The sequence below is a fragment of the Aspergillus brunneoviolaceus genome (genome assembly GCF_003184695.1).
Source record: "Aspergillus brunneoviolaceus CBS 621.78 unplaced genomic scaffold BO95scaffold_68, whole genome shotgun sequence".
NCBI lineage: Eukaryota > Fungi > Ascomycota > Eurotiomycetes > Eurotiales > Aspergillaceae > Aspergillus > Aspergillus brunneoviolaceus.
Window position 1 is genome coordinate 75,478 of NW_020290798.1, and position 25,386 is coordinate 100,863.

The 25,386-nt window shown below is 56.2% G+C and overlaps 10 protein-coding genes across 10 annotated transcripts; 6 read left to right on the forward strand and 4 right to left on the reverse strand.

The window, feature by feature from the left end:
* Nucleotides 1-2,287: 2,287 nt before the first annotated feature.
* Nucleotides 2,288-4,507, forward strand: BO95DRAFT_241544 (uncharacterized protein). Its single transcript, XM_025581354.1, has 2 exons — nucleotides 2,288-4,068; nucleotides 4,128-4,507. The coding sequence occupies exon 1, from the start codon at nucleotides 2,375-2,377 to the stop codon at nucleotides 4,061-4,063; it is 1,689 nt and encodes a 562-aa protein (XP_025438720.1). The 5' UTR covers nucleotides 2,288-2,374; the 3' UTR covers nucleotides 4,064-4,068; nucleotides 4,128-4,507.
* Nucleotides 4,508-4,553: 46 nt separating this feature from the next.
* Nucleotides 4,554-6,768, reverse strand: BO95DRAFT_446241 (nuclear export protein Noc3). Its single transcript, XM_025587329.1, has one exon. The coding sequence runs from the start codon at nucleotides 6,745-6,747 to the stop codon at nucleotides 4,669-4,671; it is 2,079 nt and encodes a 692-aa protein (XP_025438721.1). The 5' UTR covers nucleotides 6,748-6,768; the 3' UTR covers nucleotides 4,554-4,668.
* A 195-nt stretch (nucleotides 6,769-6,963) lies between these two features.
* Nucleotides 6,964-8,149, forward strand: BO95DRAFT_517349 (ribosome biosynthesis protein NIP7). Its single transcript, XM_025591894.1, has 6 exons — nucleotides 6,964-7,081; nucleotides 7,170-7,399; nucleotides 7,460-7,549; nucleotides 7,631-7,723; nucleotides 7,787-7,888; nucleotides 7,942-8,149. The coding sequence occupies exons 1-6, from the start codon at nucleotides 7,063-7,065 to the stop codon at nucleotides 7,963-7,965; spliced, it is 558 nt and encodes a 185-aa protein (XP_025438722.1). The 5' UTR covers nucleotides 6,964-7,062; the 3' UTR covers nucleotides 7,966-8,149.
* A 338-nt stretch (nucleotides 8,150-8,487) lies between these two features.
* Nucleotides 8,488-10,675, forward strand: BO95DRAFT_446243 (defective in cullin neddylation 1 family protein). The gene is made up of 5 exons (XM_025587330.1): nucleotides 8,488-8,845; nucleotides 8,960-9,003; nucleotides 9,617-9,687; nucleotides 9,743-9,917; nucleotides 10,053-10,675. The coding sequence occupies exons 1-5, from the start codon at nucleotides 8,762-8,764 to the stop codon at nucleotides 10,492-10,494; spliced, it is 816 nt and encodes a 271-aa protein (XP_025438723.1). The 5' UTR covers nucleotides 8,488-8,761; the 3' UTR covers nucleotides 10,495-10,675.
* A 308-nt stretch (nucleotides 10,676-10,983) lies between these two features.
* Nucleotides 10,984-11,869, reverse strand: BO95DRAFT_371471 (Mpv17/PMP22 family protein; the record flags this gene model as incomplete). The annotated part of the gene is made up of 4 exons (XM_025582959.1): nucleotides 10,984-11,040; nucleotides 11,090-11,356; nucleotides 11,411-11,665; nucleotides 11,765-11,869. The coding sequence occupies 4 exons, from the start codon at nucleotides 11,867-11,869 to the stop codon at nucleotides 10,984-10,986; spliced, it is 684 nt and encodes a 227-aa protein (XP_025438724.1).
* A 1,456-nt stretch (nucleotides 11,870-13,325) lies between these two features.
* BO95DRAFT_484938 (uncharacterized protein) lies at nucleotides 13,326-16,420 on the forward strand (the record flags this gene model as incomplete). Its single annotated transcript, XM_025590375.1, has 2 exons — nucleotides 13,326-13,404; nucleotides 13,505-16,420. The coding sequence occupies 2 exons, from the start codon at nucleotides 13,326-13,328 to the stop codon at nucleotides 16,213-16,215; spliced, it is 2,790 nt and encodes a 929-aa protein (XP_025438725.1). The 3' UTR covers nucleotides 16,216-16,420.
* Nucleotides 16,421-16,772: 352 nt separating this feature from the next.
* On the forward strand, nucleotides 16,773-18,258 carry BO95DRAFT_446249 (uncharacterized protein). The gene is made up of 2 exons (XM_025587331.1): nucleotides 16,773-17,081; nucleotides 17,163-18,258. The coding sequence occupies exons 1-2, from the start codon at nucleotides 16,843-16,845 to the stop codon at nucleotides 17,959-17,961; spliced, it is 1,038 nt and encodes a 345-aa protein (XP_025438726.1). The 5' UTR covers nucleotides 16,773-16,842; the 3' UTR covers nucleotides 17,962-18,258.
* Nucleotides 18,259-18,749: 491 nt separating this feature from the next.
* Nucleotides 18,750-19,343, reverse strand: BO95DRAFT_371452 (gamma-glutamylcyclotransferase family protein; the record flags this gene model as incomplete). Its single annotated transcript, XM_025582956.1, has 1 exon — nucleotides 18,750-19,343. The coding sequence occupies one exon, from the start codon at nucleotides 19,341-19,343 to the stop codon at nucleotides 18,750-18,752; it is 594 nt and encodes a 197-aa protein (XP_025438727.1).
* Nucleotides 19,344-20,599: 1,256 nt separating this feature from the next.
* cdc48 (AAA family ATPase CDC48) lies at nucleotides 20,600-23,656 on the forward strand. The gene is made up of 6 exons (XM_025587332.1): nucleotides 20,600-20,697; nucleotides 20,754-20,781; nucleotides 20,849-20,904; nucleotides 20,976-21,225; nucleotides 21,290-22,781; nucleotides 22,831-23,656. The coding sequence occupies exons 1-6, from the start codon at nucleotides 20,648-20,650 to the stop codon at nucleotides 23,415-23,417; spliced, it is 2,463 nt and encodes an 820-aa protein (XP_025438728.1). The 5' UTR covers nucleotides 20,600-20,647; the 3' UTR covers nucleotides 23,418-23,656.
* On the reverse strand, nucleotides 23,598-25,015 carry BO95DRAFT_484942 (uncharacterized protein; the record flags this gene model as incomplete). Its single annotated transcript, XM_025590376.1, has 2 exons — nucleotides 23,598-24,736; nucleotides 24,922-25,015. 2 exons carry the CDS (start codon nucleotides 25,013-25,015, stop codon nucleotides 23,772-23,774), a joined length of 1,059 nt encoding a protein of 352 aa, XP_025438729.1. The 3' UTR covers nucleotides 23,598-23,771.
* Nucleotides 25,016-25,386: the final 371 nt, after the last annotated feature.

A 25,386-nucleotide genomic window follows, 5' to 3' on the forward strand; every position in this document is an offset into this window, starting at 1 on the left:
CAATCCCAAGTATCCCGAAGCCACCGTCTGGCGGCCGCCCAAGTACCCGAAGAACTATAAGCCTTGCACCTGGGTCGGCCCGTCCCCGGAGGATGACGCCACGAAGACGCTGCCGCAGTCGGATGGGGGGTGTATGGGGAATAGCAGCAGCACGGCAGTGGGTGAATCTGCGAAGGACAAGCCTGCCGGCGACGGTGCTCGAAAGTCTGAGGTCCTCCCCGTGATTGACAAAGCGAGCGAGCAGCCCCGTGTGCAGATGCCGCCGAGACTGCATCACAGGACCGGTAATGTTGCGCAGTATAAGACTCTCGTCATAAATAGGGTGACGGATGGGTCTGCTCACCAATCTGGCTTGCTCGATACGGATGAGCAGGAGCCCGGAAACTCGACGGAGTATACACCACTTGTCATCGGTCGATCGAGATCTGGGTCCGCTCACTCTTCCAACTCGTCCACGTCGACCGTCAAGGGACCAACATCCACCGTTAAGAAACCCGAGCCCAACAAGTCCACCGAAAACACATCACTCGTCGCCGATGGATCGAAAGAAATCCCACAGCGTAACACCGACAAGACTGCGAGCACCAAGCCCGAGGACAAGCCCTTCGCTATCGACAGCTCAAAGGGCATCGAGTCCAATGACAGTACTGCATCAACGGCAGCTCTGCAACCTCCACATCACTCCCCAAAGCCGGGATACAAGCCGCTTGTGGTCGACGGATCTCAGAGAGTGCCCAGCATCCGCCGTAACATCGAGTCGACACCGGAGACGGAGAATCATGCCCAGCAACAAGCCCACGCCATCAACCCGGAGTATAAGGCATCGCTCCTCAAGGAGTTGCAGGGCTACCAGTGTCCGACGATTCTGAACCCAGGGCAGACGTACTCGCCGTCCGTATACGCCTCACGGCCCGCGTCGTCGGTCTTCAACTTGGATATTCGAGACCTCCATCTCCCACCGCCAGGGTTTATCGAGCCAGAGGATAATGAACGTCGCCCAGTGCACACACGATACAGCGTGCTGAACCCGTATGCGACACTCGTGGAGGACCCCTCGATGCGAGCGCCGGACAAAGCCCCCACCGCGTACCCGTCCTCGATCCAGACGAGCTATAACCCCCATGGAGTCCATGGAGTAGCAGGACCTGCATCCCATGAGTACAGCGGTAAGATGCCGACGCCCAGCCGCGGTGGGTATGCGCCTGCGCCGCCAGACCCCCAGTATCAGAACACGGCGTCGCTGGAGTGCAAGCTCACCACGCACATCACGAAGCTGCACTACCACGTGGACAAGACGGCCAGCCGACTGAGCAAGTCCTTCGAGGACAGCAAGAACTGGCACCTGGATCGGATCATGAAGCAGGTCGACGAGATGTCGGACATCGCGCGGCTGATCAACGCCAAGACCATTGCCCAGGAGGAGATGCTGAACCAGACCCAGCGCATGATGAAGGATATTCGGTCCCAGGTGGCGGCGGTCCGGCAGGATATGCACAGTATGGAGGGCAGGCTTACTGCTCTGGTCCGCGAAGAGGTTTCGAAACTGGCGCAGGGGATTCAAAGCCTCAAGGCCGCTGGACCCCACAACCCCATACTGGGAGAGACTTGTACGAGGCTGCAGGGCCCGGAGGATGTCAAGAGCAGTTTTGGCAGCACTCAGAAGCGAGGGTCTGTCAGGCAGAGATCGCGTCTGAGCGGGAAGGGCATGCTGGAGCTGAAGCTCACCAATGTGTTGGATAGCCTGGAGCGTGCGAACAGCAGACAGACGACGACTACTAGCCCCTCAGCTACAACAACACCCACCACCCCAGCAGCTGAGAAAGTTCCGCCGCAGGGTAGAAGTGAAATTCCGCAGGATTCCGCAGCGGACCCGCTTGTTGGCTCCAGGAAGAACAGTGAATGCGCTGCTGAGGGCCGTGTTGAACGGTCTGTGGTGTCGACACCTGACAAAGACCAGGCTGAGCTGCCCTCACCTGTCCAGAACGAAACCTCACTTTCTAAAACCACTGTTCAGTCTGCCAACACTCCTTGTCCGAAGGAATCTGCGTCTGAGAGCCGTGTTGAACTGGGCGAGGTGTTGAAATCTGACAAGTATCAACCTGATATTCCCTCTCCTGCTCAGGACACAACCTCACCCTCCACTACTGTTCAGTCTACCACCACTCCTCATCCCCCAAAATCCGCTTCTGAGAACCGTGTTACGCAGTGGGAGGTGTTGACACCCAGCAGAGATCAATCTGATATTCCCTCCCCTACTCAGCAAGAAACCTCACCCTCCAGCACCACCACCGCTCAGTCCACCTCCACTACTCGTTCGAAGAAGTCCGTGAATTTCGCCGACTACCCCAACTTAGACCCTGCGATTGCTGCGACGATGAGAGTCCCCGATCTGAAGGAGGTTTGGGGCTACGTGCGTCCGCGTAAGCCCAGCAACACCAAAGCAAAAGCCGAGGCAGCGGCGCCGATTGAGCCCTTGCCAGAGTTGAAAACCAAGGCTCAGCTCAAGCCTCGCAACGAGCTGGAGCACAAACCTATTCAGAAGCACAGGCCCCATCCACTCAATCTCCAGAAGGTCAATCCGCCCAGCCAGACCGGCACCGAGGTCAAGAATGACCATCATGACCGCCCGACCGCGGATGAAAAGAGCCCGCGTACCCCCGGCAGCCAGAACACCACCGAGCCTGCAGCAGCGGAGGAGCTGTCGGCCCAAAAGTCTCCGGCCATCACATACAGCGATCCCCGAGAGGTTCCCGAGGGCATGCGCACCGCGTTGGACCGCCACTTCATCCGCGCTATCGAGCGCGCCGACCCGTCGACACCCTGGGAGGAAGTCATCCGGACCGAGACCGCAAAGCTGATCGCTTCTAAGCCTAGCACCCCCAAGAACTACCACTACATTCTGGATCTGGATCAGTATGATCACGAGGAGGTCGACGAGGACAGCCCGATCGCGCGCCACTACGGCTCCCAGTGGGCGACCAAGAAGTACCACCACTGGATGAATAAGGACGGGCCCCGGCGCAGGTCCAAGACAGAGTCCCGACAGAAGCAGAATCTGGGCAAGGCGGCCAAGGTCCTGGACTTTGAGTATCGCGAGGATGTGAAGGGGTTCATGTCGAAGAAGAGCACGTCGAGCCTGTCGAAGAAGAGGGTTGTTCCGAGCTTGTCCAAGAAGAGTGTTGCCAGCTTGTCGAAAAAGAGTATCTCGAACCTGAGTACCAAGAGCACCAAGAGTGCCAAACAGGCGACCGCGTCGTCCGGCTCCAGCATCAAGAGCACCACCCATGTCTCGAACAAACAGGCGACCGTATCGTCAGCCAGTGCCAGTGCCAGTGCCAGTGCCGGCGTCAAACCCGCCACCAAAGCCCCGAGTACTCCAACCACCACCGGCAAGCCCACCATCAGCACTCCCACCAGCATCACGGCCAAGCCATCCAACCTCCCCCGACCCGCCGCCAACGCCAACGTGCAGACCATCATCTCGAACATCAACACCATCGTGTCGAATGCGAAGCAGCAGCAGGAGCAGGCCACCGCCACCGCCACCGCCGCCGCCCGCGCCTGCAAGCCCAGCACCCCTACCACTCCCACTCCCACGCGTACCAACATGGCCACCGTGACAACCACCACCCACACCTCCCACAAGACCAGTAACAAACCGCGGGACACCACCTACATCAACAACATCCCGACCCCGACCGGCGGCTTCACGCGCATGGAGATCGCGCAGGACGTGCCCCCACACCCGGACTACTACCCGCGCGAACGCCAGGACATCGCGCTGACCTTCCGCGGCTTCGTCGACCCGGACATCAAGTCCGACGTCATCCCGGACTACTACCCGGGCATGTTCGACAACGATCCCTACGCGCGCATCGTCGCCCCGGCGCCGCCCAAGCGCGTGGACTCGCTCGTCGCGCCCCCCGCCGATCTGCCCGAGTACCTCAAGGCGTACCACGACAAGCTCCCCGCCACCCCCGATGCCCCGGCCGTGCAGTACAACCGCGGCACCCGCCACCGGGATGCGTCCATCTACGTGCCGGAGGAGGATGAGCTTGTTTGAGGAAGGTGTGTATGTCCCTGACGTGTCTTGGTGTGGGTTGGTTCTTGGCTGACTTGTTATCGAGATGGAGAGGTCAGGGTGACTGACTTCACTTTAACCAAAAAATTGAAAAAAGAAAAACAAAAAACACAAAAGCAAAAAAAAAAGTTGAAAAAAGAAAACCCCTTTTGTGTTTTTCTTTTGTTGGTTCAGGTTTGTTCTTTTATGGGTTGCATGAATTAACGATGACGCGAAAATGAATTATGAGTGATGAGATGATGAGAGGTGGATTGGGAGATTGAGCATGGCGTTCGTTGCACTATGGAAAGGGTTGGATGGTTGGGTTGGGGTTGGGAGGAATGCACGTGTTTGGTGCTATTTTTCCTTTTTCTTGTATTTACGGGGATGATTGGAAGCTTTGTTATCGCTTCATATAAATTAAAATGAAAATGATTTCGAGTCAATTCTTCTCCAGGTTTCGGTTGAGGAAGTAGTGTGCACTACAGACGTCCTCTTGGGATAGTAGTATGAACATTTACAGAAGGGGCCACCCGTTGAACGATCAAAACTGGTATTTTTGTACACCTCGCTGGAGAAAACAGATAACACACAGGAAGCCAACGCCCTCAATTCCTTGTCACAATCATCTTCTCGATGTCCAACGCCGCATCCCGGATCTGGGGACAGTAGTGGTTTCGCAGCAGCTCGCCCTCCCAGACCGTGCCCGCGAAGACGTTGGTGGTCTCGATGTCCGCGGCGAACGGGTTGAAGACGCCGTCCCCTCGACGCTCCTCGCTGTGCCAGAGCGAGGCGATGCGGCGGGCGTTGTGCCGCGCGACCTGGTTCATGAGCGAGAGCGTGGCGATCGCCGACTTCTCCGGCAGCTGCAGCGAGGAGGTCATGAGGCGCTTGGCGAACCCGCCGAGGCGGACGGGCGGCGGGTTGCCATGGGCCCGCGAGATGAGGGTCGAGTGGAGGCAGCGGAGGAGGAGGACGGTCGGGGTCTGGAAGTTGACCTTCTTGCGGGATCGCGGCGCGTGCTGGTGGGCCGCGTGCGAGTCCGGGTCCGGCAGGCGCAGCGACTTGTCCGGGTTGTATTCGACGTCCGGGTTGATGGAGAGCGTGTACAGGGAGCGGTAGAGGTGCTTGACGAAGTAGCTCAGGTCCAGGTGGAGGTTGGCCGCCGCTTTGCTGGCGTCCTGCCCTTCCAGGAGCGCGAACGCCGTGACCGTGCACAACAAAGCTTCGCGGTGCGCGTCCCGCGTGCTGGTCGGCTGCGCATCGTTGTCGTCGTCGGCTTCCTCGGTGTGGTTCTCTTCCTCGTCGCGATCGGCGTGCGCGATCAGCTCCTTCAGCGCCTCCAGCAGATCACCGAAGAAGTCCTGGTTGATCAGGTGGGCGTATTTGGCCAGACCCTCGAGGACGGGGCCCATGAGGGTGGGGATGCGCAACTTCAGGATGCGGAAGTAGACGCCAAAGACCAGCTTGAGGGTCTCGGCTTGGTTCTTGTCCCGCTCCTCATGCGACACCAGCGCGTCCGCCTCCTTCATATCCTTCTCGACCGCCTTCCGTTCCTTCTGCACCTTGCGCTCCTTCTTGGTGCGGAACTCCCGTTTTTGCTTGGGCTTCTTGCCCCCGAAGTTCTCCTCTTCGGGCTCGCGCTCGATCCGGTCCCGGGAGGCCTTGTGCGCGAATTCCGAGAGCAGTCGCAGGCTGAGGAAGGTGTCCAACACACTTTCGTGGACGCGGAACTCCTTCGCCTTCATCAGCTTGGAGAGCAAGCGGACGGCTTCCAGCGATACGACTCCATCCTCGTCCTTCTGAAACACGTCTTCCAGGGTTTCGCGGCACTTGACGAAATCCGCGTCGACCTGTCTCCGGGCCAGCCGATTGATGAGGATCTTCAGCAACTCGGTGCGGAAGTTGAAGTGCGGTACGGAAAGCAGCAGGTTGCACGCGCAGTTGATGGCGATCGTCTTCAAGCCCGCATCGACGGGGGCGGCGTCTCGCTTTTGCGGCTTGGTGATTTCGACCAGCTTTCCGATATAGTGCTTGTAGTTGGAGAGGAGGGACTGCTCGTAGCTGCGGAGTTTGCGCACTTCCTTGGAGATCTTGCCGGTCATGTCCTGGTCGGTGAGAGGGCGGATGCGGTACCCGGGGATGACATCCTTGTATACTGCGGCTTGCGAGGCGAGGGCGAGCTTCTGGATCGCAACGTGCTTGCTGGGGTCCACCATCTCAGCCATCGTCTTGAACAACGGGATGTGCTCCTCCGGATCTTCATTGATTAATGTAGCCAGTCTGGCAAGCTCTTCCTTCGCTTGGATGATCTGCACCTTCAGAGGGATCTTCGGCGCTTCTTCCTTCACTTCCTCCGCCTCGTCCTCGTCTTCGTCTGCGGCATTATCGTCCATCTCCTCGTCCTCATCGTCGTCTGTCCCGAGAAAGCTGTCTGACTCCTCCGCTTCAATCTCAGGCTCCTCCATGGTCTGGAAACCCTCCGCCGTCTTGATGGGCAGTCGTGTGCGCTCCTTGTCCTTCTTGCCGGATTTGCGGGGTCGGCGCTCATAGTCTTGTTCGAGGTCCCATTCGGCGGCATGGCTGTAGAAGTCGCCAATAGGGGCGCCAGAAGGTTGCGAGGATGCAGGTTCATCATCGCCCGGGGGACTCACCCGTCTGCGCTTCGTCGTGCGTCCAGGCGCCATTTTGATGTTGGTGAATGGTCTTCTACCTTTTGAGGGGAGAAGCTTTTTGCGGGATTGGACTGTCCGAAACTTTTTTTCTCTCTTGCTGGTGCCAAGACACGGGCAATGAAAAAGGTACAGTACCGTCACTCCCACCGCCTTCCCCGTCGGGATCCACCGCCTAGAATTTTTGTTTCCGCGGAGCTTTTTTGACTTCAAGATTGCTCTTTTTTTGATAAACCCCCTCCAAGCATTTTTCGATTCGAATTTCGTCCGTGTATATCTTTTCCTTCTTCTCTTTGAGTACGCCGTGTCGTACTTAGATCACATTTCACCATGCGTCAACTTACTGAAGGTTAGTCTTGCCTTGGGACTCATCTGCTGCAGACAGCGCAATCGCTGCAGACCATCACCGCACCGGCTTGCTGACTCGGAGACTCTAGAGGAGACGAAGACGCTCTTTGAGAAGCTCAGTGCCTACTGTGGACGATCCATCTCGAATCTGATCACGGCCGGTTCCGAAGACAACGACCGCTATGTGTTCCGCATGATCGGCAGCCGCATCTACTACGTCCCGCTGTCCTTGGCCAACCTGGCGACCTCCATTCCTCGCGATTGCTTGCTGTCGATGGGTACTGCGATCGGAAAGCTTACCAAGACCGGAAAGATGAGAGTAAGGGCACACCGGTTGTGAGGGCGGGCCATGTGGTTCGGATTAACTGACGTTGTGTAGCTCCACATCACTGCGCTGGACGTGATCTCCCCCCACGCGCGGTTCAAGGTCTGGATCAAGCCGAACGGTGTCGCCCCGTTCTTGTACGGAGTAAGTTTTCTTAGGGTGTTGACGCGCGGCTTTGCAGCTGGGGTACAGGGTGATGGCGAACTGATGCTAATTACTCGCCAGGGCAACGTTGTCAAGGCGCACGTCGGAAGATGGTCCGATGACTGCCCGGAGCATGCTGGAGTGGTTGTGCTCGACCAGAATGATACACCTTTGGTAAGGATGCTCTCGTCGCGCGTCCAGCTCTGGCCGCAATGGTCGCTGACTTATTGATTGTAGGGATTCGGAGTCACTGCTCGGTCCACTGCCGAGGCACGGAAACTCGAGCCCACGGCGATTGTCGTCTTCCGCCAGGCAGATTGCGGAGAGTATCTGAGAGAGGTGAGCTTGCTTTTTGGAAATCGAGACGGGCAGAGTGCTGACCCATTGCACAGGAAGATACTCTTTTCACGACCTAGAGAAAAGTGTTGCATACGCGGAATCGATCATGGGGTTATTTTTTATAGATACCTTGGGATTCTCGCAGGAGTTTTGGAGTCGTTTTTTTCATTGTGTGGCTATGGTTGTTCTGTCTAGAAAAGTCTTTATCCTGGTGTCTAGCCTTGTACTATGTCTGACGCATGAGATAATATCATTATTGGCATCATTTGGTACTGTCTATAATCCTGGTGTTCAGAAGTAGATTAGTGCTGCATTGCACTATTGGAGCTCTGGACCGGAGTAGTTTTTCATCTCTGATATGCAGAAAGGTGTGAAACCGTGGACATGTAGTACAGTGTGAATGAGTCCAGTCATACCCCCGCTTTCTAAATGTGAATTCAGTGAATGACTAGACTATAGTAGCCATGGCAGCCCTGATCGACCACTTCACTGAGAGAGATCCGATATCCGAACCAGCAGCATCCGATGCGGGGCACGTGCACGGGGCCACGGGCAACTGAACTCTCTCACTCTCTCAGCGGGCACTGCAGCGGAAACCACCGCTCAATTCGGCCGATCTCCCCCCCTCATCGAGAAACAAATCAAGAACTGCGACAACCAGCCGGAGGCGTTCGCAGTCTCAACTTTGGCGTTCATCCCTTCGCCCCGATAGCTTCCAATCTTGCTATACACATAACACAATCTCAGACTTGCACGGCCTTCATTCTGATCATCTGAGCTTTTCCGCGCGCGCGCAGAGGTTCCCCCACCATCGTCAACATTTGATCCGGGCAAGCCACACCCCCACCACCACCACCATCATCATCCATCATCATGCCGCCCTACTCGAGTCTGCAGAAGCAACAAATAGCACAGTTCATCAGCTTCACGCAAGCAAAGGACACAGCGGCTGCCAAGGTAATTTCGACCGATCTCTCCGATCATGTTTCGCTCCTGTCCTATCCGGTTCATGGCTCCGGGGGCATCACGTGCGTGGGATATGTGGCTAACCGGTGCTGTTGATTGGTATAGTTCTTGAAAGCGGCACGATGGGATCTTGAAGAAGCTATCAATACGTAGGTGCTTGCCTTCTTCTCGTTCATGGGATACGGTCCTACTCTCACTTTGGGGATGTCTTTTTGTGGGTATTATCATCTGATGACCCGGGTCCATCCTGCCTGGGTTGCGGTTGCGGTTTCATGGGTTGCTAGGCCGGTGCTTTGTTCTTGGGTGTTTCTCTCGGAGCCAGGATGTCTTGTGGTACATGGACTTTGTGCCAGGCGGACCAGCTCGCGGGACTTGGTGGTTACGGCATTGGGAGCTCGGCAGCTCGCCACGGGTCCATCGATCAACTGCCAAGCGCAAGTCAGCAGCCAGGCGGCCATGCAATCTGGTTCAGAGCAATATCTCTCTTCAGATGGATAGCTAAGTCTCCATTGCTTGCACTTCACTAAGAAAGCGATTGGTCTTTAAGCAAGTCAATCATGGATTGGCACCGTCGCTGCAACGACATCGCCCATCTACCATCTGGCCAAGCTGCGAGCCCGATATCACCGCAAGACCACAAGTCAACCGCCAGCCCAGCAACCACAGGAAACCCTCTCCAACCCCTCTCATAGACCACCCTGCCATCTCAACCCATAGACCATCCCATCACCTCAACCGCACTAACCACCCCCAAAACCACAGATACTTCCAAAGCCCCTCCGGCGCCGGAGCCAGCACAAGCGCGATCAACAAGATCTTCGACAGCTACAGCGGTACTTCCCCCCAATGCCCAAAACTCCCCATCCCACCCCAACTAAAACCCACCAGACTCCCCCGAAGAATCCCCCGAGATCATCGGCATCGACGGCGTAATGCGGTTCCTAGGCGACATCTCCGTGCAACTCGACGAAGTAACCTGCCTCGCCATCGCGGAGCTCGTCAAATCCCCGACGATGGGCGAATTCACGCGAGAAGGGTTTCTGCATGGTTGGCGCGCTCTCGGGTACGCCCCCTACCCTTTGCCCCTACCCCCTTCCTTGTACCTTTTTCCCCAATCCCCTAGTTCCCCTGTTCCCCCACCCCCTTCCCCGAGTTCCTCCCCCCTTAAGAAAAAACCCCCGATACTGAAGAGGGATAGAGCCGACACCCTCGCCAAAATGACAGCGCACGCGGCGGAGCTCCGCGCGCGCCTGCCCATCGAACCGGACCTCTTCCGCCGGGTGTACCGGTACACGTTCCCGCTGTGCCGGATGCAGGGCCAGCGCAACCTGCAGTTCGAGATCGCGGCGGAGCAGTGGCGGCTGTTCTTCACGGCGGAGCACGGCGGCGTGGCGTGGGGCTCGGCGACGACGCCGTGGCTGGACTGGTGGCTCGAGTTCCTGGAGGGGCGCGGGCCGCGGCCCGTCAATAAGGATCTGTGGGAGCAGGTGGAGGTGTTCATGCGCAAGACGGGCGAGGATGAGGCGATGGGGTGGTGGAGTGCGGATGGGGCGTGGCCCGGGGTAATTGATGAGTTTGTGGAGTTTGTGGTGGGGAAGAGGAAGGGTGGCGGTGCGGGTGGTGAGATGGAGGTTGAGTAGGTTTATTTGTGGCGGGGTGGTAGAGGGGATGGAAGGTTGGGTTGCGGGGTGGTTGGCTGTGGTTGGAGGGTAGATACGCATGCAGTGGTGTTGATGAATGGATTCTCTATCGTGTTTTCAGGTGGAGAGTTGTAGGATGTAGTTGGTTGACTCGGGGTGATTACTGCCACGAGGGAGACTAAGCGCAGCTTAACGGAGTCAAAGGGGCTTAAGGTATGGATTTCCATTTGCGGTTCGAATGGCGATATACTACGTAAATATGGTTTCATCATAGCAGGATAGACACTCGTCGCAACGCCAGAGCCATGAACGGGACATATCGCAGATTAAACATCATTCGGGGCGGGGGCATGGAGTGGGTGGTATTGGTAGATGGCATATGTAGATGGCATAGGTCAAAGAGGAGGTGGTCGTCATGGGTATATTTGCCGCATTACCCTCAATCGACCAGCGATGGTCATGGAGGTTGGATTTTCATATGTATAGTATTTACCGGTAGTCGCCCTTGTCGTACTCGCTGCCGGGACCACGACGCTGGTCGTAACGCTGGTATGGGATTAGCACTGTTCCACCTACGGAACAACAGGAGGCTCACCTTCCGGAGCGCTTCGAGGCGCTTCTTCTTCGTGTGGGTGTTGACGTAGGTTCCGATGACGAACCCGACAATGTTGAAGAACGGCACCCAGGTGTGCTCCGGCAGGAACTTCTGCGCAAAGGCCAGCGCGATGGGCGAGGTCACCCAGCTGACCTTCATGACGGGCATGAAGCCCGCCCGGACGGTGGCGCGGACCTGGTGGATGGTGCGCGCACCGGCAATGACCGCCATGCTGGTCAGGTACACGGCGTTCTGGATGGGGGAGACCTGCGGGCCGAGTCAGCGGATTGGAATCCCTCGTGCATCGCGTGCGACACTTACGAGCAGGTTGCTGGCCAAGATCTGCAGCACCTTGGCCTTCAGGCTAGTCCGTCCAGCGAACACCTTTTGGAGGATCCCGATCAGGAAGTGGCCCAGCGGGGCGCTAATGAACATGCCGTACAGGACCATCTTGGGCACCCGCGGGCTGAGGTAGTGGCCGTTCTTGCTGACATCGTGCGCGATCCAGGACGCCAGGATCTCCTGCAGACCGGACAGCACTCCCGACGTCAACATCTTGGTGCGCAGGGGGTTTTGCTGCAGTTGGCGGAGGTAGAGCTAGAGTCGGCCGAGAAGAGCCAGTCAGCCAGAGTTGTCCGGGAGGGTTTCAAACGTCAACACCAGAGACCAACGTACGTTGAGATAACCCCCGCCAGTCAGTCGCTCACCGACTTTGTGCACCAATTCTTTTGTGTCTTTCCGGAGGGAGGTGACGGCCTCATCTTGGAATTTGGCGGACATGGCTGCTGCTGCTGCTGCTGATGGATCGAAGGAAGGAGATTAAGCGCGCGATCTAGATGGTGTGGGTAGATGAGCGATCGGAGATCCGAGATAACGATGGTGACGGCAATTGCGGAGAGATAGCAGAGCAGTAAGGCAGTCTAAGGTGATCGCAGGAGCTGTAAGTAAGAGAAAACCATTCAGGGTTGCAATGGACAGTAGAAGCAACGGAGGGATGCGGATGGAATAAGGTGTGGTGAGTGAGTGGGTATTGTTGGGGGACAGACTGGGGGGGGGGGGGGAGGGAAATTGGCAGGCAAATGGTCGGATGGGCGTCCCGCGCAAGAGAGGGTCGGACCAGGGGTTGGTTTGTTTATCGGCTGAAGTGGAGGAGGAGGAAGAGGGAAATGGCCCGCGATGAGGAGAGGCTGGAAGCCAATGGGTTGGTTCAAGGCTGGTAATAAATCAGTGCTTACCGAGGTTACAACTCCAATCGATTGGAACCAGCACACGTCAGTCAATTGCTTGTACTGTCACAATGGAAACACCCGCGGGGAAAATGTAGTAGTAGTAGAAGTGGAAGTAGACCCAACTTGGAAGATTCTGAAGGGAAAGAAGCAGAACGACAACAAATAACAATTCAGTTTGAAGCTGGAGGGTGAGCGCGAAGGTGAGGGCGACGTCGGAGGAGGAGAGAGACAGTCAGTGGCAGTCAGTGGGAAACTGGGAAGGTCAAACCGGCCACGAGGTCGGCAAATGGAACAGAAGTTACAGAACAAATGGACCTCGCGTCAACTTTATACCTGTTTGAGTAGGTAAGGCCTCCGTACAGTACGGTAAGATCAGCTCAGCTCGGTAGGGATTCCGCCGCTGTCCTTCGGTCACCTCCGACTACGTACATAACAACTACCGTAGTTACTCCGCCATCACCACTACTAATTTTCCTTCTGTATCTTCATCTATGTAAACAGTCAAGATGTTAAGATGTTTTGTTCATTCGCAATTTGTTGCAGCTAACAATGACTGGTAAAATCTTGCACCGTCCTCGTCAGAACACTCAGGTGCAGTAATACCAGGATGAGCTCGGAAAACTCAGCCTATTTCGGATAAGTGCAGGCCGTTGATGTTGACTGAGGGTGATAACCACCACCAGGCAGGGCTGTTCTGCTTCTAGATACTATATCTGTACTTCATCCCCTTCTTTCAAGAAATCCAGGCTCATGTACTAACAGACATGTAGGTAAATGTAACTAAGTCCGATGCCAAAGAGTTTCTAGAAGAAGAATTCAGTACAATTTCTTTGTATCTCAAGATCGATAGCTAGTGCATTGGCCAAGTATAGTCTACTACTGCACTGCTGTGATTTCATCCATCGGAGAAGTAGGGCTATCCGCAACCATGTGAGCTTCTGCTCAGACTGCGCTCGTCTTGGTGTTTGCGCTTTCTCCTTTGCGCTCAGGTCAGCCAGAGCGACATTATGCACATCCCAACAAAACAGAGGGTCGCCCCCGACGATTCCCATCTGCCCCGACGCAATGTTACGTTCACTGGTGAACGTGAGCGTGTTCTAGCTAGCTATCTCATTTTCTGCTGTTCTCTGCTTCCTCTGTCCCCTCCGTGTTCATACGTCCATGCTTCTTGTCCTTTGCTATCTAGCGTTCTCAGATCACGGAATAGATACATCTCAGTTAGCTATCCAGTCCGCTAGAGGCGGTTCACACGTCTTCTCCATCTTCCAAAGCCTCCAGCACTGTTCTCATGCAGAAGAAATGAAAAAACTTTCTGCAAGCAAGTCCAACACAGAGCCGGACTCCTCGTCCAACATCGACACCTCAGCGGAGATCCCGGCAACACTATCTGACCATGATCCATCTCATCCCGCAGATACTCCTCATGACCAAGAGTCTGAGCTCCATGTCTCTGTAGAAGCTGCATCTGTCGAGAACAACCGCGTGGGTACTGCTGAGAGAGCCATGGAGCATGGCCCCGAGCAACAGGAACCAGCCGGCGCAACCGAGCACAATCATGCCCCCGCGTCTGAGCCTTCAGAGCTTGAGGAGACCGACCCTCTCCAGAGTCAGAGACCATGGACTGGCCGTGATTTCGAGACAAGTTTGCACTTTGCAGAGCGTGTCACAAGCTGTCCTCGCTCTTCGTCTTCGAGGTATTGTCCCGCCCAAGCCAACCCTCTACCCTCCACAACCAGTGCCTACATCCAGACTAACAGTCCATCCAGCTCTATCAGAGGAATAACAGAGCCGTTGTTCGAACGAGATTCGGTCCTTTCGCCCGGCCCGGCAAACAACAGCACCGCGAGGGCCGAGCCGCCATCTACCCCAGGTAGCCACAATCGAGCTAACGGCGTCAATCGAACGGCGATCGCAAGAGTACTCCTCGCTCGTATCGACCGGGACCGAGACCCGATCTTCTATGGGCCAGTGAACCAGGCAGTGGAAGACGATCGTCCGTGGGGGCTCCGCTCGTGTAAACATGGGAAAATAGACCGGGTGCCCCTCGTCGATCCAAACGAAGTGTGTGACCGCTGCGGCCGTAGACCGGCGCTCGGCTGGCTGTATCAGTGCTCCGTGGACGAGCCCGGTTTCGGGGACCCAAATGGTACCAGAGACGGTGAGGTGCTAAGTTCGTGGATGGTCGACGCCATTAAGGCTGGGAAGTACACAGATGCGCAGAAGGGAACACTGCTCGAACAGAAACTCACTGTCTTTCGTCGGGCGTACGAAGAGATAGTTGCCTACAACGAACGCTATTCGAGGGTCACCGTCTTCCCTTCCATGCACAGAGCGGAGGAGGAGCAGAATACTGACTCCGATGACGATGGCCCCCATGTTCAGCTGATTGAAGATGTTCAGCAGAGCCGTAGCTCGATCGCTACCGATGCTTCACCCACTACCGGGCGAGTGAAGCATGGCGAGGATATTCAGCAGAATGCCTGTCGCAGTCCAGACTCTATTACTCAAGGCGTGCTTCCAGTCGCAGACTCTGACACCTCAGCTCCCCCACTACAGTCTATCCCACATTGCAAATGGCGGGCTTGTCATCGCTGCGTACCAGCACACATGGAACGAGCATGGGACAGCATCGACGCAGTGTGTAGACCCAAATTCCCAGCCCCGAGTGCCTTCAACTTGGGCGAGCGGGTGGTCGTGAACGCAGTGTTCGTCTCCAATTTAGGGCAGCGACCCAACCCATCCCCCACTCCTCCTCCGGTGCCCCGATACTATGGAGGCGAGTCGCAGCCCGCACAACATACCGTGTCGAGCTATCGTGGCGTAGCACGCTTATCGTCTTATCTCCCAAACGCAGCCACCGAGTCTACTTCTCAGGGTTCCTCTTCTGCCTCGAGAGTGACAAGCCCTGCGTCCAGGTCGACAGTGGATCTACCGTCGTACATGTCGACATCGACCAGTGATGCTACCAGCTCTGGCTCCCAGTCTTCCTACACCTCCTCATCCACAGGAGATTCCAGCAACCGATCTCCATCAGTGCTACCCACCTACCCCGTCGCCCGACACAACAGTGCATCGCAGTCCCCACACCATCTGCCCCACCCTCCACCTCCAACAAGCCAAGCATTATCCTCATCCACAACCGGATTACCCTCCTACCCAGTGACAGCAACAGCAACCCCCCGCCAGTTCCACGAACCCCTCTCCTCCCACCCCGCCAACGCAAGCTACTATCCACCCCCGGTTAACCGGCTGCAGCGAGCGCGCGCCAGGCTACAGGCCATCCTCGAACCCCTCGGACGCAGCCTGACGCCCTCGCCGAGGGATTACAGTGCTGAAGCTTCCTCCGTCTGGATCAATATCGGGAATCACTTGCGCGCGACACTGCGGAAGAGGAGATATGGCGAGTTCCTTTGGCGGCGTCGCAGACAGGTGGAACAGCCGCCCTGCCCTCGTGGGCCGCGCGGCCCCTGTCCCTTCCCCATGGCTCCCGGATACCTCATGGCTGCGGACCCGGAAGAGGTGCGAGAGGAGCGCGAGGTGTTCCGGTTTGGGCAGATGGTGGGTCGCGAGCGCTGTATTAATTCGGGTCTCCATGTCTGGGAGGATGTCATGCCGGTTATTGAAGAGGTGGAGCCTTGGGAAGAGGAGTCTCATAGTGAGGATGGGGATAGTAGTGAGGAAGAGGAGGAGGAGGAGGAGGAGGTCAGCGAGGAGGTGGAAACTGAGGTGGAGGCTAGCGAGGAGGTGGAAACTGAGGGAGAAGCAAGTAAAGATAAGGGCAAAGGGAAATTGGAGCGCGTTGAAAGGGGCGATGAGTGCTACGAAGGGACGAGTGACTCGGAGGACTCAGTTGGCTCGGACGAGTCGGATTTGGTTGACCCAATCTTGATATTGTGACGGGGGAAGAGGGCTTGAAGTGGCCTCTTCTTGGGGTGAACTATAAGGCTTCTGTCTCCACTAATGTGCCGTGGTCGCTGAATTGGTTTGTCATGTTGGTGCTGGGACGTTGAGCTAGGAGTTGAAGTGGGGAGGTTGTGTGGTCGGGGTAACATTTCACATGTTGTGCTGTAAGAGTACTTGAAAATCTACGGAAGATTTAGTGAGCATTGAATGAAATTTGCCGCAGGTGTTGTCGCCAGAGGTAATCATGAAGTCAAGGGAAGGTCAACAGTAATTTAGTTAGTGTATCAATTAGCGAACTACGTAAACCGAACAGCGGCGCTAAACCCACCCATTCCACCCATTATCTGGTAAGGTCCATCCCCATCCGATGACCGACTGAATGGGGCAGGCAGGATAGTTATCTAATCTCATCAACAAAAATGACCCGCGGTTCAACTCCAAACTCCATCGACTTTCCCATTCCGAGCCAATTCCGAACCTCGGCACGCGCGCCAAGCACCGACGGCTGATCAGATGCAGATGACCGCCTGGTCTATATAGTACTCTTCCAGTCCACCCCCCTTCCGTCCTACCTTCCTGGAGGTCTGCTGGCGATGACTGCCGCAGGATACACCAGACAATATGGCAGACCCCGAAGTTACCACTGAACCAGCTCCAAGTGAGAGCGCACCATCACCACCACCACCACCACCACCACCACAAGAAGATGAGGGGAAACCGCCGTCCTCAGACCCAACGCGGGGATCCTCACCACCACCACCAAAACCAAAAGCACAATCAGCTTCCTCTCTCCTCCATGCTCGTCGTCAGCTGCTGGCAGCCCTTCGGGCAACCGATACCACCATCGAGCGACTCGACAAGTAGGCCCCCGCCCTCTCCCATCCTTCCCAGAACACAAGCCACCGCTCCACCAACCGTACACTCCATACTAACAACGACAGACTCACCACCACAGCAGCAGGCACCGAACGCGTCCTCGCCGTAACAGGCTACCTCTCGCACGCCCTGCACCACCTCCTCGCCTCGGCGCCCTGGCTCGCCTTCCAAACCCGCCTAAGCCTCCTCGCGCGTCTCCGTCGTCAGCAGCGCCATCTCGCCCAACACTCCCCCTCCAAGCCTACCCCCTCCGCGCCGCCACCACCCACCACCTCACCAAGCACACCAAACAAACCCCCCCTCCTCGCCCTCTCCTCCCTCATGTCCGAAACCCGGTACACCCTGCGCCTCCTCGGCCTCCTCCCGCTCTGGACCTGGGGCGCCGCGACCCTGCGCTCCCCGCCCCAAGACCGCACGCTGTACATCCTCACCCTCCTCCAGGTCCTGGTCAATGTGATCTACCAGCTCCTCGAGAACGGAAGCTACCTGGCCGCGAAGGGGATCCTCAGCCGCCGGCTCATCGACCGGTGGGGCGGCATCGTGCAGTGGGATCTGTGGAGCACGCGCGCCTGGTTCGGGCATATCTTCTTGCAGTTCTTCGTGCTGGCGCGGGAGAGGAGTCTGCGGTTGCGGCGAAATCGACAGAATCAGGAGGGGCGGAAGGAGGGGTCGGCGGAAGCAGAAGACGCCCGGGAGATCCGCGCGTGGAGGAAGAGTCTCGTGAATAATGTGTGCTGGGCGCCGCTGTGCTTGCATTGGTGCTTTGAGGGGGGGATCGGGTTCCCGGAGCAGTTGACCGGGTTGGTGAGTTTTATGGCCGGGGCGTGGGAGGTCTGGGATTCGTGGGGGCGGACTACTACGTAGGTTTGGGGTTGAGGTTGAGGTTGAGTTGAGGTATTTGGGCTTTGTAGAATTCTCGATGGTTGGTTAGACTTCCAGATTGGGTTACCTCAGGCTACTTTTCTTTGCTCGCTTCGCGATGGCTTGGCTTAGACGATAGAGTTCCTGGATAAGCGTCTTCATTGGGGTTGTCATGCTAGATGCCTAAATACAGGATAGGATCCAAGCTAACACACCAAATACCAAACCCAATTTTCAGCTAGAGCTAGATGCTCGGTCGTTGTGGCCTCGAAGGCGGATAGATCAAGAAACAAAGGAAAGAAGCGCAAGCAAACTGAGACACCCTGAAAACTCCCAAGATGCCCCGTCACGTCATGTGATAGATAAAAATCAGGTGTCGCTAAGAATCAGCAGTCATCAGATCGTGCCAATGTCGTTATCATCATCGTAAGCGTCATCACATCGTGAATGAGCATCAAATCGTCATCGTATCGTATCGCATCGTAGCGTAAATGAGTATCAAACGCCATGCAGAGTCAACCCGTGGCAATGTGGATAAGGAATAGGTCGCAGACCCGGAGGTAGAAATGTCAGATAGGATATGTGGAAGTTGTCTCGAAGAAAGGTCGCAGACCGATGACGGGAAAGCAGTCAGATCTTAAACCAGTAGTCATGCACGCATCCAATGAAGTTGTACCTGATCCAGCGACATTCAAAAGCTAGAGCCGAGAGTTGGAGCTTAGAGGCGGAACACCGGGTCGATGGTTTCCTCCGACACGAGCTCGCCGGGACGTCTCTGTGGCCATCTGATATTAGAGGATATCGCACCAAAGGGAAGTCAGCGACAGACTTACGAACTTGTCATAATGCTCGGAGCGCAGAAACAGGTCGACGGCCCAATCGGTGACCCCCTTCCAGTGCATCCCCTCCAGACTGCGGTTCCAGACCAGGGCGTGCACCTTCAGAGCGTAGGTCACCTCGACCCAGCGATCGGCCAGGCAGGAGCCGTCCTCAACGATGACCGCCTCGATTTCGATCAGACAAGCGTCCATCCCGCCGCTCTCACCGTGCATCATGGTGATGGCATCCTCGTGGTCAATCGCGAAGACGACCATGCCTTCGACAACATCGTGCTCCTGTCCGGTGAACACCATGAACGGGGCGCCGTTGGGAGTCCGCTCGTACAGCCTGTACCCCACCGCCCGGGCTGGCTGCATCCTACGGGCAAACTGCAGACTGTCCGGTTGGTCACAATAGGCGCGCAGGACGGTGGGAAGCTTGAGACAGCCGTAGACGAAGATGACGCGCTGATCCTCGTCCGCCAGGAGCTGGTGCAGCTGGGTCATGTTGAGCTGGTTCTGATACGCGACCTTGTAATTGTCGGGGTACCAATGGAAGCACTCCATATTGCGGATGATGCTAGGGCGGCGGTTGATGGCGACAGGATGGCTGCTCATCTTGGGTCTTTCGCGCACAAATACAGGTTTTCAAATAGAGGGATAGAGATACAAAGGTACTGGGGATAGTCGGTGGGGAGAAGGAAGGTGAGGATGTGAAGTTGGAGGATGGGGTGCCATCGTGTTACCGAATGCGACACCATGAGGAGCTATGATGTCGTCGCTTAGTCGGCGAGTGTGAGGTTGACTCGCATGGCTGTAGGCAGCGCTCTCACTGCGTGCGTGCGCTGGTGAAGTCTTCCTTGATGCTATACTGGGGCGCTGGGCTGGTACATTCACCAGACCACGTGACTTTAGCACACACTGAACTGGTAAAACAGCCATAAGGCCGCAGTGTCAAGCAGGGCTAGTGAGTTTGTTAGCTATGATCCTGTTCTTTTCTGTGATTGATTCGCTTCATGTCTTGTTCTTTTGCTAACTTACTGAGAGTAGAGGTATTGTTAGAGTTGCTGTGAACTCTGAATGATTCGACATGATATCCTCGGGCAACTGAGAGAACAACATGACGAAGATCCAGAACAAGAGTTCAGTGAGGCGAACTGCCCTTACTTTGCCACTGGATGAGTATCAGCTTGTTAAGCTGGTTGAACAGAGGCCATCTTGATGTGATAGATCGCCCATAATGCCTGAGGCATCAACACAGCAGCCCCATTGGCACCTCTGAATGTCAAAGCCAGCAGAAAAGACCAGATCGACCGCTTCAAACACTAGCCAGTCATCAGATCGTTAGTTCGAAGAGCTTCCCCGGGCTTATCAAGCACTCAAAGCAAAGAAGGGCCAGAGGCTGATGATCATTGTGGATACGACCGGCTTCCATGCGGTTCTTCTCCCCCCGAGGCGGTGGCGGCAGGCGGTAGGCGGTGGGTGTTTGGGTGGCTCAGGATTCAGGAATCTCTGCAAACAGCTTAAGTCATCAGTTTCCGAACAGGCCCTGGCGCTATCGTCACCTCTTAACAACCCGGAGCTCTTCTGCCAACCTACAACTCAATCTCACTTCCCCCATCTCCCTCTCTCCACCCACCAAACTCACCCACCTATTCTGCTCTATCACTTTTGCATCTCTCCCCCCAAATTGCGCCATCTCTCAGACATTTCCTGCTGTCTGCTGAGATCTCTTTCTCTTTCTTCCTTTCCTTATCTTCACTTTCCTCCGTGCCTGTTACCGAGCTCGCCTAATCCGGTACGGCAACAGTCCTTGCTACCTTTCCCAGTGACTACGTTGCTTTACGCGCCTTTCTTCACACTCCATCAAGATGAGCGCAGAGCCAGACCACACCCACGACAAGAAGAGGGTCAACCTCAAGTAGGTCCCCATCCATCAAGATTTCCAGTCTTGCCCCGCATGCTAATACATCATAGTGACCCCTCGGGCGCCGAGAAGAAAGAGGTAAAGACTTTGCCTTCAGACTCCGCAGGGACCTTGTTGGTGATATTGACTTATTTTTCGTTGCTAGGAGCTCGACACCTCGACCGCTATCCTCAAGAAGAAGAAGAAGCCCAACTCTCTGATGTGAGTTTGCCTGTGTCATTTGTTCTGTGGAGCGGGGGCTGGGATACTGACGTGTGTGTGTGTGTCAATAGTGTTACCGATGCCGTCAACGATGACAACTCCGTTATTGCCCTTTCCAACAACACGATGGAGACCCTCCAGCTCTTCCGCGGTGATACCGTCCTTGTCAAGGGCAAGAAGCGCAAGGACACGGTTCTGATTGTCTTGGCGGATGATGATCTCGATGACGGCAGCGCTCGCATCAACCGTGTCGTCAGACACAACCTCCGTGTCAAGCACGGCGACATGATCACCGTCCACCCTTGCCCCGACATCAAATATGTGAGTCCAGCCCAACGAGAGCAGACGGTGGTTGGTGGCTAACCGCGGCTTCTTTGTGTTTTAGGCCAAGCGTATTGCCGTCCTTCCTATTGCCGACACCGTTGAGGGCCTGACCGGCTCCCTCTTCGACGTCTACCTTGCCCCCTACTTCCGCGAAGCCTACAGACCCGTCCGACAGGGAGATCTGTTTACAGTACGAGGAGGTATGAGACAGGTGGAGTTCAAGGTTGTTGAGGTCGATCCCCCAGAGTACGGTATTGTGGCCCAGGACACGATCATCCACTGCGAGGGCGAGCCCATCCAGCGTGAAGACGAGGAGGGCAACCTCAACGAGGTCGGTTACGATGACATTGGTGGCTGCCGCAAGCAGATGGCTCAGATCCGCGAGCTGGTCGAATTGCCCCTGCGTCACCCCCAGCTCTTCAAGTCCATCGGTATCAAGCCCCCTCGTGGTATCCTGATGTACGGTCCTCCCGGTACTGGTAAGACTCTGATGGCTCGTGCTGTTGCCAACGAGACCGGTGCCTTCTTCTTCCTGATCAACGGTCCCGAGATCATGTCCAAGATGGCTGGTGAGTCCGAGTCGAATCTGCGCAAGGCTTTCGAGGAGGCCGAGAAGAACTCCCCCGCCATCATCTTCATCGATGAAATCGATTCCATTGCCCCCAAGCGTGAGAAGACCAACGGAGAAGTCGAGCGCCGTGTTGTCTCCCAGCTCCTCACCCTCATGGACGGTATGAAGGCCCGCTCGAACGTCGTTGTGATGGCCGCCACCAACCGCCCCAACTCCATCGACCCTGCCCTTCGTCGTTTCGGTCGTTTCGATCGTGAGGTCGACATCGGCATCCCTGACCCTACCGGCCGTCTCGAGATTCTGTCGATCCACACCAAGAACATGAAGCTGGGTGATGATGTCGACTTGGAGACGATCGCTGCTGAGACCCACGGTTATGTCGGTTCCGATCTCGCCTCGCTCTGCTCTGAGGCCGCCATGCAGCAGATCCGTGAGAAGATGGACCTGATTGACTTGGATGAGGATACCATTGACGCTGAGGTCCTCGACTCTCTTGGTGTTACCATGGAGAACTTCCGTTACGCCCTTGGTGTCTCCAACCCCTCCGCTCTGCGCGAGGTTGCCGTCGTCGAGGTCCCCAACGTCCGTTGGGAGGATATTGGTGGTCTCGAGGAGGTCAAGCGCGAGCTTATCGAGAGCGTCCAGTACCCTGTCGACCACCCCGAGAAGTTCCAGAAGTTCGGTCTTTCTCCTTCCCGCGGTGTGCTGTTCTACGGCCCCCCTGGTACTGGTAAGACCATGCTGGCCAAGGCCGTGGCCAACGAGTGCGCTGCCAACTTCATTTCCGTCAAGGGTCCTGAGTTGCTGAGCATGTGGTTCGGTGAGTCGGAGAGCAACATCCGTGACATCTTCGACAAGGCTCGTGCCGCCGCCCCTTGCGTCGTCTTCCTCGATGAGTTGGATTCCATTGCCAAGTCCCGTGGTGGATCCGTCGGCGATGCTGGTGGTGCTTCCGACCGTGTGGTCAACCAGCTCCTAACCGGTATGTTATTTCGCCTTTGCTTCGATAGTTCCTAACTGACTCGTCCCAGAAATGGATGGTATGACCTCCAAGAAGAACGTCTTCGTCATCGGTGCTACGAATAGACCCGAGCAGCTGGACGCTGCCCTGGTCCGTCCGGGTCGTCTGGATACTCTGGTCTACGTTCCCCTGCCCGACCAGGCCTCCCGTGAGAGCATTCTTAAGGCCCAGCTGCGCAAGACGCCCGTTGCTCCTGATGTCGACATCTCCTTCATCGCCAGCAAGACCCACGGCTTCTCCGGTGCCGATCTTGGCTTCGTTACTCAGCGTGCTGTCAAGCTCGCCATCAAGCAGTCGATCAGCGCCGACATCGACCGCCAGAAGCAGCGCGAGGCCCAGGGTGAGGACGTCAAGATGGAGGACGAGGAGCTTGAAGAGGAGGACCCCGTGCCGGAGCTGACCCGTGCCCACTTCGAGGAGGCGATGAAGTCGGCCAGAAAGTCGGTTAGCGATGTGGAGATCCGCCGCTACGAGGCTTTCGCGCAGAGCTTGAAGAACTCTGGCGGCAGCACCTTCTTCCGCTTCCCTTCCTCGGGTGAGGTGGCGGACAACAACACTTTTGGCGAAGCCGGCAATGACGACAGCCTCTACGACTAAACTGTATCTTTTCATGCTTTGTTTCCTATGCGCACTTAGTTAGATCAGCGGGGTGAGCCTCGACTAAATCACGTTGGTTGACAAGTACTTTTGTGGCCATTTCTTATTATTCTGGGTGCTAAGATAGTTCTGATCCATCTAATAGCCAAGAAGTTGCTACGATGATTGATTCCGTTGGGTGTGGAACGAAGTAGTAGAATTTGGTATCTAGAAAATGCAATGCCGACCCTGATAACACCGAGGGAGGAGTCCCCATCCAGAAACCCATCCAAACGCCAGACGAATGTCCACCAACACCAACTCCCGCCTTTTATCAAAATATAAGACAGACAGAAGAAAAGCCCGCAGATCCCTTTATTTCCCCTGCTTCGGCTTCATCTTCTTCTCCCCTTTCTTGACGGGACTCCCGCTGGCCCCGGACCCATTACTCTCCCCATTCTTCACCCCCTTCACGCGATCCTTCGGCCCTGGCGTCTTCGTGGTCGTGGTGGTGTGCTCCTTCTCCTTCTCCTTCTCCTTATCCCCGCCATCCCCGCCATCCCCGGCGGCCGCAGACGAAGAAGAATCCCCGACCCCATCCCCATCCCCCTCGAGCACCGCTACATCGCGCAGAACCTCCTTGATCGCGCGCACGCCCTGCTCGACGACCGCGCAGGGGATCCGCACATCCACCGTCTCGAAATACGCGGCGTTGTTTGCATTGCCGCCATTGCTGTTGTTGTTGTTGCCGCTTTTCTTCCCGTTCGCGTAGACGTCGTCATCGTCGTCGTCGTCGTCATCTTCGTCTTTGATGGTTGCAGCACCGTTTTTTTTCTTGCCGGGCGCGGCGAGGAGGGACGGATGGCGTCGCCCCTCGGCGGAGGCGACCACCGCTTCGATGACCTCGTCGAACCGCTCGCACCGTCCCCCGCGGAGTAGCTCTTGGGCTAGGCGCCGGATCTTCTCGGTCCACCCCGTGCGTTGCAGGGCGGCGAGGAGCGTGCTGTGGAGGTCGTCGAGGGCCGGGGTGGTGAGCAGGTGCGTGAGGAGGTCGGTTTCGAGATCGGTTGGGGTGGTGGGTGGGGAGGGGCGGGGGTTGGTTGTCATTGTTCCCGTGCTGTGGTTTGGATGTTGAACTTGAGCTTGAGGTTGAGGTTGTACAGTACTGTGGATTGTGGGGAGAGGGGTTTCTGTTGGTGATGGTGGTGTGGTGGAGGTGGCGTGGTTCGAGGGAGGAGTTAAGGGTGATCGTCCTTGAAGGCGGTGGGCTGTAGATAAGGTGGATGATTTGTTGCAGGAGGGTATTTGTGTATCTTGGTAGTGGGTTGAGGGGTCGTGTGCTGTACTATGTACATCAGTACTGTACAAACGGGTTGAGGTCAGGTCGGAGGGGGAATTGCGCTGCGGGCTGCTGCGGGCGGCGGAGGAGATGGCATGGGCTGGGCTGGACTGGGCTGGCTCCAGTCCGGAGCGGATAAGCCGTCAGTCACTCGCTCACTCAGTCAGATCAGATCCTCTAACTTACCCGCCGATGGACGTTCAGTCCCGGCGCTTGTGTCTTTACTTGTATGGTACTTTTCAGTCAAAACAGGCGCGATGCAATCTAGAATATGGAGCATGAAAGTTTGGCTTAATGTAGACTTTTTGATCGCAGCTGGAAATTAATTGACCCAGTGGCTTCCTCAAGTATTTGGTGAATTAAGTTAGTGGTTGTGGTTGGAATATATATGCTGCCAGTGACTACTCTACATCCTTATTGTCATTGTTGATTGTCCCTGGTGTTACAACCCGCTTCAAGCTGTCTTGAAGTTGCAGTCTCAACACACAGCATAGCACACTCATTCACAGATCGACAATCTAAACCTGCACCGGTCCACGCACAACCCAGCCCGGACATACCCTGCCCAAGGCTTCAATCAGGGTACCGCGATAATAATAGCACATCGTTGCCATTGGACCCCAGTAGCGCCCAGCCGCCGGCCGGGGGGGG

Excerpts from the sequence above, each read along its gene's own strand:
- BO95DRAFT_446243 (XM_025587330.1), top strand. The coding sequence starts at position 8,762 with ATGCCGCCCTACTCGAGTCTGCAGAAGCAACAAATAGCACAGTTCATC. Across the intron at positions 9,688-9,742 it reads GATCTTCGACAGCTACAGCG|ACTCCCCCGAAGAATCCCCC; the intron begins GTACTTCCCCCC and ends AAAACCCACCAG. Across the intron at positions 9,918-10,052 it reads CATGGTTGGCGCGCTCTCGG|AGCCGACACCCTCGCCAAAA; the intron begins GTACGCCCCCTA and ends GAAGAGGGATAG.
- BO95DRAFT_241544 (XM_025581354.1), top strand. The coding sequence starts at position 2,375 with ATGAGAGTCCCCGATCTGAAGGAGGTTTGGGGCTACGTGCGTCCGCGT.
- BO95DRAFT_446249 (XM_025587331.1), top strand. The coding sequence starts at position 16,843 with ATGGCAGACCCCGAAGTTACCACTGAACCAGCTCCAAGTGAGAGCGCA. Across the intron at positions 17,082-17,162 it reads ACCATCGAGCGACTCGACAA|ACTCACCACCACAGCAGCAG; the intron begins GTAGGCCCCCGC and ends TAACAACGACAG.
- cdc48 (XM_025587332.1), top strand. The coding sequence starts at position 20,648 with ATGAGCGCAGAGCCAGACCACACCCACGACAAGAAGAGGGTCAACCTC. Across the intron at positions 20,905-20,975 it reads AAGAAGCCCAACTCTCTGAT|TGTTACCGATGCCGTCAACG; the intron begins GTGAGTTTGCCT and ends GTGTGTCAATAG. Across the intron at positions 21,226-21,289 it reads CTTGCCCCGACATCAAATAT|GCCAAGCGTATTGCCGTCCT; the intron begins GTGAGTCCAGCC and ends TTTGTGTTTTAG.
- BO95DRAFT_517349 (XM_025591894.1), top strand. Across the intron at positions 7,400-7,459 it reads CCAAGACCGGAAAGATGAGA|CTCCACATCACTGCGCTGGA; the intron begins GTAAGGGCACAC and ends GACGTTGTGTAG. Across the intron at positions 7,889-7,941 it reads GCGGAGAGTATCTGAGAGAG|GAAGATACTCTTTTCACGAC; the intron begins GTGAGCTTGCTT and ends CCCATTGCACAG.
- BO95DRAFT_446241 (XM_025587329.1), bottom strand. The coding sequence starts at position 6,747 with ATGGCGCCTGGACGCACGACGAAGCGCAGACGGGTGAGTCCCCCGGGC.